Source organism: Cololabis saira, chromosome 6 (assembly GCF_033807715.1).
Source record: "Cololabis saira isolate AMF1-May2022 chromosome 6, fColSai1.1, whole genome shotgun sequence".
Taxonomy (NCBI): domain Eukaryota; kingdom Metazoa; phylum Chordata; class Actinopteri; order Beloniformes; family Belonidae; genus Cololabis; species Cololabis saira.
The window spans coordinates 24894700-24904801 of NC_084592.1; the positions used below are offsets into that span (position 1 = coordinate 24894700).

The 10102-nt window shown below is 40.1% G+C and overlaps 1 protein-coding gene across 1 annotated transcript; it reads left to right on the forward strand.

Annotated features, from left to right (window-relative positions):
- The first annotated feature begins 417 nt into the window (after window positions 1-417).
- c6h3orf38 (chromosome 6 C3orf38 homolog) lies at window positions 418-9624 on the forward strand. The gene is made up of 4 exons (XM_061723793.1): window positions 418-590; window positions 796-971; window positions 6677-6885; window positions 7077-9624. The coding sequence occupies exons 1-4, from the start codon at window positions 464-466 to the stop codon at window positions 7438-7440; spliced, it is 876 nt and encodes a 291-aa protein (XP_061579777.1). The 5' UTR covers window positions 418-463; the 3' UTR covers window positions 7441-9624.
- The last annotated feature ends 478 nt before the right edge of the window (window positions 9625-10102 follow it).

Here is a 10102-nt window from a genome sequence, read left to right on the forward strand (position 1 = left end):
CAATATTCAGATGGTTTTGTTAATCCAACATGCATAACTTGTTTCAGCAATGTTTAAAAGCTTCCGTAGGAAAAATTGATGATGGAAAAATAAAAGACGAATGTATGATGCAATTAAATTGACGTTAAAATATTAATCCTGATAATTCAAACAGTCAAAAACACAGCAAAGGGATGCGTTCGCTTGAAGTCGGAGATCAGGGCTCTCAAAATAAATACCACGCTCGTATAGGCATTTTTTAAAATAATAACAACGCTATTGAGCGAAATCACAATGGTTGACTACATCAAATTCTTCTTCACGTGGTATTAGCTTTGAATAACAATAACGTGACATGTGATAGGTACATTTTCAGAGAAGCAACTGGCATTAGTACCATAGTAACCACAGGAGCGGAAACAGGTTACACCGGTATTTGTTTCTACACGGAAGGATTTCTAGCAGAACACAAATATTTGCTAAAATGTCACGATTATCAGAAAAAGAGCGCGTCGGATTCAAAAAGATGTTCATCTCAATGACAACAGACGACTTAAAGTCTCTCAGCGACACGGTCACTAATAAGATGATATTTGTGGAAAATCTTACGGGTAAGATTCTTTCTATTCTAGCAGCAGGAAATGATTCAGTGAATCGAAGATCGCAACACTCACAAGTCATCATATTTACATTAAGTCTGCAATTGAGGAGAGTTAACTTTTATCCTTTTAACATTAACATATCGCCTCCGACCCGGGAATTAAATCTTGAAACTGCTTTTTTGCCAATATTCCCATGTTTCATTTGACTTTGTAGAGGCAACAGAAGCCATCCTTTCTTTCTCCAAAAACGCCGAGGAGCTGCTGAGAAGGAAGAAGGTTCAGCGCGACCTCATCTTCAGGTATCTGGCGACAGAAGGGGTGGCGATGCCCCCGAGCAGCGAGAAACACCAGCTGGTGAAGAGGACGCTGCAGCTGTGGAGCTCGGGGGAGGTAGGAAACTTATGCCGCGTTCCATTTGTCCTCGGAAGTGGGGATTTCCCAGTTCCCAGTCGGTATTTTCAACTGGAACGCCCCTTGAAGTGGGGCGTTCCAGTGGGAGAGTCTTCACCACCCCCGAGTTCACATTCCAAGATGGCTGCCCCGGTTGTAAACATGGATCTATTAACAGTAGAAGAGAGCTCTGTAAAAATCCGAAGCACTTCATTCTAGTTTTGGTCACACTAAATCAGTCGTATACAAGTATTGTTCGGCATATATATGCTGCTATAGTGTAATTTACATTTTTCATGTGATATATGCGAACTTCAAACTTGTTTACCTACTTTGTAACTGGAACGCTGATAACTCGGCTGTGACGTCATTCCCAGTTCCGAGTTCCGACTTCCGTGGTAAATGGAACGCAGCATTAAACCTAAATTATGCTTCTGCGTTAAATCCACGTTGGTGTAACGCGGAACCATAAATCAGCCTTTACTGAGTGTAACATTTTCCACAATGCCTGTGTTTATTGTTTATTTAAAAGGTTCCCCATTAGCTGACGCCAAAACGACAGCTAGTCTTCCTGGGGTCCAAACGTTAACATACAAACTCAAATATTACAAAGTCAATTCATAGAAATACAATTCTAAATAGAATCACAAATAAAAACAAGAAACAACATCATACATATCATGTAAACTTATAGTGATGTCAACAAATACATTCTTAGTTTCTGTTTCTGTTCTTCACCTGGAAGACTGTTCCAATGTGCAACTCATCTGTAAAACACTGTCCTCCTCATAGATTCAGACCTAGGTAAGGGTAATGTTATCTGACCACTATTTGCCCTCCGAGTGTTGTATGAATGAGTGTCTGAACAGTAAGTTATTTTATTATAAAGAAATGTAGGAATTTGAGTGTTAATGATGCTATGGAAATATGTAAGCACACTAGCAGTCAGCCTATCCTCAACCCTCAGCCAGGAGAGACGTTCATGCATTTCTACAACACGTGTTCTCGATGAACAACCAAGAACCAGTCTTGCAGCCTTGTTTTGTGCCATTTGTAGTTTCTTTAGAAGACTGCTCGATGCAGCAGACCAAACAACTGAACAGTAATCCAAATGACACAAAACCAATGAAAAAACAACTTTGCAAAACAACTGTGTCTTTAGTGTAATGTATAATGTAGTGTTTAGACTCAATGACTCTGTCATCTCATCCCCGTTTATGCTCCCACTCATGAACACACCACAAGGGGAAAACAACTTCTTCTTTTTTTAAACTCTTTTTATTGGCCTTTTCTTTTAAACATATAAAACATAAACAGACATTCACTACACAATGTGTAGTGAATCATTCAGACGAGAGCATATCACCCCGGTCCTCTATTCCCTTCACTGGCTGCCTGTTTGTTTTAGAGTTGATTTTAAACTTTTAATGTTTGTTTTTTAAAGCTCTTAACGGCCTTGCCCCTTCTTATTTATCAGAGATTTTAACGGTGCGTGAGCCTGGCAGAGCTCTGAGATCCTCCAACCAACGTTTGTTGGAAGTGCCCAGGTCAAAGCAGAAGCACTGGGGGGACCGAGCCTTTTCAGTTGCCGGCCCCAGGCTCTGGAATAAGCTCCCCTGTGAGTTACGCACCATCTCTGACCTGGGCCTTTTTAAATCTAAAATTACTTATTTACTTATTTATTCAGGGTGGCTTTTAATACCTAGTAGTGTGGCGACACTTTTTTTTTTATACTTGATGTTTTATATGTTCATATGTTTTATTATTGTTTTATTTTGTTGTATGTTATGTAAAGCACTTTGGTTCACCTCTAGTTTGATGTAAGGTGCTATATAAATAAAGTACATTTACATTCAACAATTTACAAGACACTTCAATTTAAAAGAAAGAAAAAAAAAACTATACAGACTCAGACAGACAGGCAGTTCAGGGCTTTTCTCAACTTGATGGGCTAAAAGAGTTTAAATAGATATTGGACCGTAGTCTCAAATTGCAGGCTTAATCCGGAGATGCATACCGGAAAGTGGGAGAGTTAAATCTTGGTTTCAATGTAATCCATAAATGGTCTCCAGGTACTCTCAAAGTTATCTGGGGAGCCTCGCAACACAAATCTCAGTTTCTCAAGTAGATGCTGCCTCACATCTCTCAGCCACTGAGTCCAGCTCGGTGCTGAGGATTCTTCCAGTTCAGGAGGATCAGTCTCCGTGCCAACAGGGTGACAAATTTGGTTATTTTGAGTTCATTTCCAGAGAGATTCTCGTTCACCCCTCCCGCTATACCAAAGATAGCTATCAGAGGATCTGGCTGAATTACAGTTTTGAAGACCTCTGACAGTGTTGTAAAGATCGAACTCCAATAGGTGTGCAGGTTGGGACAGAGCCAGAATGTGTGTGCTAGGGAGGCCGGAGAGGCCTTACACCTGTCACATGTGGGATCTACATTGGGAAACATTTTAGAAAGTCTTACTCTAGAAAAATGAAGGGAAAACAACTTTTAAAGGGAAAGAAAAGGAAACTGAAATGTACAAGTTTCAGTGTAACCTGTAAAGGTCCAAACATTTGGAATGAGATTGATAGTGCTATAAAAGAGTCTGGATGTCTCTCAATTTTCAAAAAGAGACGAAAATTGTTATTAAATTATGTCTCTTCTTATTAAATTATGTTTATGTACCAATACCTGATGTATTATTTTTACAAGAATACCTTTGTATCTAGGAAATCTGAGGAGGTCTCAGGGTTTTATTGTGTGTTTTTTCTTTTTTTTTTAGGTTATAAGGTTATTATATGTATATGTATTATATGTGTAATTTATAGTTGTTTTGCTGTGTGACTGGGCCCCTATTCATAAGGTACAGTTAGCTTCTGGGGAGTCCCATTTTACAAACCCCAATTGATTGTTATCTGTATTTGTGTTTTTTTAAATGATTTGTAATAAACTCTGTGAACAAATCTAGGGGCCGGAAGTCACTTTACTCCAACAGCTTCATGATGGTCACAAAGCCTTTAACAACAACAGATTTAACAGAAAGGCTTTATAATAAAAACAAATGTCCCAATTTAAAAGTAATGAGATATGTTCAAACATTAAAGAAAACATCCCCTCCTTTTGTTGGTGGTTTGAGATTGTTGTAGCTGGTTATCTTGTGAGATGTTTTGGTCACATGACAGAAGGTGCGGATGTTTGTGAAACTGTACAGAGAGGGAGTCAAGGTAGCTCTGTTAGGTGCTGAAGGGCTCAATCTTGTGGCCATTTCCACTGTTTAATGTTCCCATCTAACAAAGATGTCTTCGTTAACTCTTCTCTTCAAACATTTGTCTTTTCTGTCCTGAATGTGGACATTGTGTTCCTGAAAAGAGTCTCCATTGTCTTTGAGACACAGGTGGACTTTTGAATGTCATGTTACCAAAATAACTTCCATGTTTTTACTTTTGATTTAAGTAATTTACCCACATCCTGGAATGAACTTGTGACCACTCCAGGGCGTATAAAGCAGGTATAAAAGATGGGTGGATGTATGATTGACATTGGATTTACATCTGATTTGACGCAAGACAAGTTTATTTGTATAGCACAATTCAACAACAAGACAAATCAAATTGATTTACAGAGACATTAAAACATCACATAGTAGAAATAAAAATTATGACTTAACATTTTAACAAAAAAGAAAAATAAGAACAATAGATAAAAAAACATAAATACATTCAAATGCAGCTGAAAACTGGTGTGTCTTCAACCTGGAGTGTTTCAGCTGATCTGAGGCTTTCTGGGAGTTTGTTCCAGACATGTGGAGCATAGAAGCTGAATGCAGCTTCCCCGTGTCTGGTTCTGACTCTGGGAAACAATAAAAGAACAGATCCAGATGATCTGAGGGGTCTGAATGGTTCATACAGGGCCAGGAGGTCACTGGTGTATTCTGGTCCTGGACCATTCAGAGCTTTATAAACCAGCATCAGAACTTTAAAGTCTGTCCTCTGACAGTCAGACAGCCAGTGTTAAGACCTCAGAGCTGTGGTCCACTCTTTTGGTCATAGTGAGGACTGGAGCTGCAGTAGTCTAACTTGACTTTTTAGGTAAACCTGTAAAGATGCTGTTACAATAATCAAGCCTACTAAAGATGAATGCATAGACTCGTTTCTCTTTAAACCTTGATATATTCTTAAGGTGATAGTAGGCTGACTTTGTTATTGCCTTAATGTTTTTTTCCAAATTGATATGATCAGTCTGATTGATCTGAGTCCAGCACCAGACCCAGATTTCTGGCCTGGTTGGTGGTTTTTAGGTGTATAGATTGAAGCTCTGTGGTGACCTGGGATCATTTCTCTTTGCCTCCAAAGACAATTACCTCAGTTTTGTTTTTGTTTAGCTTGTGAAAGTTGTGGCACATCCAGTCATTAATCTCCTCAATGCAGCCCAACACATTAGAGGATGCACTGTTTTTTATCTGCTAAATGTTGTGATAAAGGAGGCAGTGAAGCTCATTTTCTAATGAATACATTTTAATGAACTTGACCAACACTTATCATGACTTCCACTGTGATGCTGGAACCTGTCTGGGTTCAACTGTCTTGGATTTCTCGGAGCTCCGCTTCATGAGTCCCGTCTTTAGTCAGCTGATTTACTGTTGGACTAAGTACTAATACTAAACAAAGGATGCATACAAACCCCGTGACCCTGCAAAGGATAAAGCGGGTATAAACAATGAATGGATGGATTTCAACTGCTGAAAATTGACAGTTCTTTAAAATATGTTAATGGTACAGGTGGCTCTACAAATAGGTTTCAGAATCATGCAGGGGTTTTATGATGGTTATAGCTTAGTTAGGATATTTAAAAAAGCAACATAACTCATTTTTGTCTCGTGTCTTCACTGATGTTGGCAGCAAGTTGAAAAAAGTTGTGAGAAGCATGTTCACCATTCTGTTGAATCCCCATCTTTAAATTACACCTTTTTAGTCATTTCAGAACTGTGAACACTAATTATTCAAGTTCTGCACGAATGTCAATTTGCTGAATACGAAATTTCAGTTCTTCAGCGGATTGTGCTCATCCTCCGGTTCTTCTCTTTCACCTCGCTGTTAACTCACGGAGGATGACAGCTGACATTATTCTGCTGAATTCCCCATGGGCCCTCAGGGAAAATTTGTTTCAGTGATGGTCACAGTTGTTCCTCTAAAACACAGCCTGACAGTCATTCTCATCTCTGGCTTGTAGAACCTGATATTTATTTCCCTAAACGTAAGTTAAAACAGTTGGTCCATCTAGGATGAGCTCAGTCTCTGAGGGAGCAGAAGCATTTCTGCAAAAAAAATTAATCTGGCTTCTTCGTTCAGTCTCACTCTCTCAGAATACATTTTTCCGTCTCAGAGTACTTTTCTGGTCACTTCCAATTGTCCATATTGATACTAGATTTCCCTGGACTTCCTCAATATTTTCATAGTATTATTCTCTGTAGATGTTATGTATTTCCTTTGAACCGGTTGATTATCTGATGGAGTTTGGGCTCAGAGTGGTCAGGCCTTACCAAAACATTCTTGGAAGGAGTGTAGCTTTTGTTATAATGAGCAGATGTCACTGTATTTGAGAGATGGATGGGACAACGTTGTTGAAATAAATACATTTAGTCAAGTCGTGGCCACTGCATTTCTTCAACACTGAAATCATACTGTGGCCTTTTGTGACCAAAAATCTGTTATTCCTTTAAGGCGGATGAGACCGAACTCCAGCAGCCCGCAGCGTCTGATTCCATGGAAGTGAAACCTGTCGTAGACTTTGATCCACTGGTCCTGGGCCAGCAGTTCTGCCAGTGGTTCTTCCAGCTGTTGAACAGTCAGAACCCTTCGCTGGGCCAGAAGCCTCAAGAATGGGGACCGCAGCATTTCTGGCCAGATGTCAAACTACGTCTCTTGTCCAGGTAACTTCAAACAGTGAGAGCCGTTAGGATGCAAATTAACCAGCTGACCAAGACTGATGATGCAGTTTATGAGCTTGTTAGCCCACAATAAAGAGCTTTGCTCTGTTTCTTTGAAAAGAATAGCATAAGCAGGGAACCAACTCTCCATTAATAGATTAATAAACAAACCAAGATCTCTGTCTGTCTCTAAGAACTACCAGTGAACAGAAGGAGGAGATTCCAGGTGCTGAACTGGTCAGCCTTCGTCTCCTGGCCCTGACCAGCAGTGAGCGGCTCCTTTTCAATCCTAACCTGGAGCCCCGCGGCCTCAAAGCCGTGGCCTCCAGCCACGGCCTGGTGTTGGTGAGCGTGGCCGGAACCATCCACAGAGACGTGGCCTGTCTCGGCGTCTTTGAGCAAGTGTTTGGCCTCATCCGCTCACCGCAGGACGAGAACAGCTGGAAAATAAGGTTTATCAACCTCAGCATCAGAGGACAGGATGCTCTGGGTGGGGCGGAGGCGGCAGCGCCCGCTTTGAGCTACAGCTCCAGTGAGCTGAAGCAACTCTGCAGCTGAAGACAATCAAAACATTCATTTTTCTTTTAGATTATATACGCTGGGGTAGCTTTAGGGATTGAGCATGCTCTCTTGTTTGTACTCATCACTCTTCTCAACACATGCACTGACGGTAGAAGTCACGTACTGGATCTGGTTAGAGTAAATGCATAAATTCATCTTCTGATGTAATGTGTGGTAAGCACTCGCATTAGAACAGACGAGGGTGGACACCGATGGCTTTCACTTCACTTGTTACAGCTACAACTTGATGAAAATTCCCAAAAAGGTTCTCTGGTGTCTTTTTTTTAATTTTATTTTAAGAAAATGAAATTTCTGTAGCTCCTGATCCTGGAAGCTTTTTAGTAACTGTATTTTTTATTGCAAAGTATGATGTGCTTTGGTGGTCCGTGCCTTAAGTAGGAAGTGCTTTACCCTCACTGGCCGCGTTATTAGCTACACCTGGTTTACCTTATAAGGTGGCGAGTACATTAAAGTAGCCGGTGAGTGTATGTGCATGTGTTACCAGTATGCTTTTGTAAATATGTACAAATATTTAATGGAGATCTTTGTTTATATGTACTGTAATGATAAGTAAGTTTTGCACACGAAAATGTTGCTTCATCATGTGATGATACAAAGCAAAGTAAAGCAGGTTTTGAATGTAATTAGCTTGAAGTTGTATTGTTTTTATCATCACTTGGTTTCCTAAAGGATATGTTGTGTTATTCATTCACGGGTGAAAAAGGATGTGATGGGATAAAAACAAAAGTTAATTAAACGTACTAGCATTTTATTTTAAATGCCGTTCTGCTGCTTTATATGTCCAGCCTGTTCATGTCAACCCTGAACTAATCTTGGAGGATGGCCTCTTTGAGTTCCTTAATGTCTGTTTTCCATAAAAGGTTCTTAACTGGCTGAAATGACCAGGAAGTTCAGTATCTAAGTGGCCATCATAAGAGCTGGACACATTCTCTTAAAATACAGGAGCGACATATAATGTCATCTTTTATGAAGGGGAAGAGTTTCCTACCAGAATTGCCCTCAGATGTAACTTTCAGAGTATAGTTTATTTTTGTTTTGTTTAGGCTTGTCCTTTGTTCTTTCTTACCAACCTTGGTGATAAAATTGTTTTTTATTTGTCTTATGGCTTCCATTCAAATAATAATAAAAACCAAATGAAGCATTTGCAAAGAAGTGAATAAATCATATTGGTGACCTTTTTGGTGACAAGCACCTTTCAGGGCCCACTGCAGTTTCCTTATTGTCGTGCACCTGCTTCAACAAACCCACAGTCATCTGGACAAAGCAGGCAGCACTGTGAAGATCGTGTTCATCAATGTATCCAGTTTATTTAGCGCCATCTAGCCTGCATTACTACCTATGAAACTCCAGAGGACACAGGTGGATGCTTCCACAATCACCTGGATGACTGAGTACCTGACAAACAAATCACAGTTGGTGAGACTGAATAGTTGTGTCTGGCCATGTGGTCAGCAGCACAGGAGCACCACAGGGGACTGTGCTCTCACCACTGCTTTTCACACCTTACACCTCAATAGTCAGGCTGCAGAAATGTTCAGATGACTGCAGTTGTGGAGTGTATCAGTGACGGAGAAGAGACGGAGCACAGAGAACTGGTGGACTGTTTTGTGGCATGTTGTGGGAACAATCATCCCATCTTGAATGTGAACAAAACAAAGGAGATGATTATTGATTTTAGGAGATCCAGAACTGGGTCTCGTTGTTTTTCCATGATGGGGAAAATAAGTGGATGTGTTGGAGGACTATAAATACCTCTGTGTTCACCGGACAACAGACTGGACTAGGCAGAGCGGACTGTACTTCTTGAGGAAGCCTAGGTCCTTCAGCATGTGCAGCAAGTTGAATATCTGCTATGTCTGTTGTGGAGAGTGCAATCACATCTGCAGTCATCTGTTGAGTGAGCAGCACCAGAGCCGGTAACTTAAAGAAAGTGAACAAACTGATAAAGAAGTATGGCTCTGTTCTGGAGCTGATGCAAAGGAGGACACTTCATAAAATGAAGATCTTCCACAACCCTGAGCAACAACACAGTGAATCAGACACAGCGTCTTGAGTCAGAGGTTCTTCAGATCTGCTGCAGCGGGCCGCTCCAGGAATTCCTTCCTGCCCAAAGCAAAAACCCTCTACAATGACACTTTGAAGAGACTTGAATAATGACTACTGCAACAATTAATTTCCCTTTGGGGAGTAATAAAGTATTTTTGAACTTGAATTGAATTTGAATTTTGTGGTTTGTCTTTGGAAAAGCTGCAAACCCACATTGCAGCACAGTGCAGGTGTAGTCACATTCTCTTTGTGGCATTGCTATTCTTTCATGAGGCTTACCCTTTTCTTTTTTTTTTCCGAGAATGTGACCCTTTAAAACTTAGAATTTTTAAACATCCTCACATTTGTTTTGCAGTCACAAACTTTGCTTTGATTGTCAAGCATCTGTGGAGTGAAGACTGTATTTTTCCAGTTTGCAGTACAAATTTGAACTCTCGTGTAACTGTCTGGCCAACAGGTTTTATTTTTATATTTTTGTTGAAGCTGATGGATATTTAAGTTAAATTGTAAAACATAGTGATTTGGTTATTTATAAGTATGAGAAGTCTGTTTAAGTTCTATTATTGAAGGTACAAGGCAAAATTTCTAAGAT

What these genes read in the sequence shown, in the direction of transcription:
- c6h3orf38 (XM_061723793.1), top strand. Translation starts at nt 464, where the DNA reads ATGTCACGATTATCAGAAAAAGAGCGCGTCGGATTCAAAAAGATGTTC. An exon ending in ATTTGTGGAAAATCTTACGG is followed by an intron (nt 591 to 795) that starts GTAAGATTCTTT and finishes TTGACTTTGTAG; the next exon opens with AGGCAACAGAAGCCATCCTT. An exon ending in AGCTGTGGAGCTCGGGGGAG is followed by an intron (nt 972 to 6,676) that starts GTAGGAAACTTA and finishes TATTCCTTTAAG; the next exon opens with GCGGATGAGACCGAACTCCA.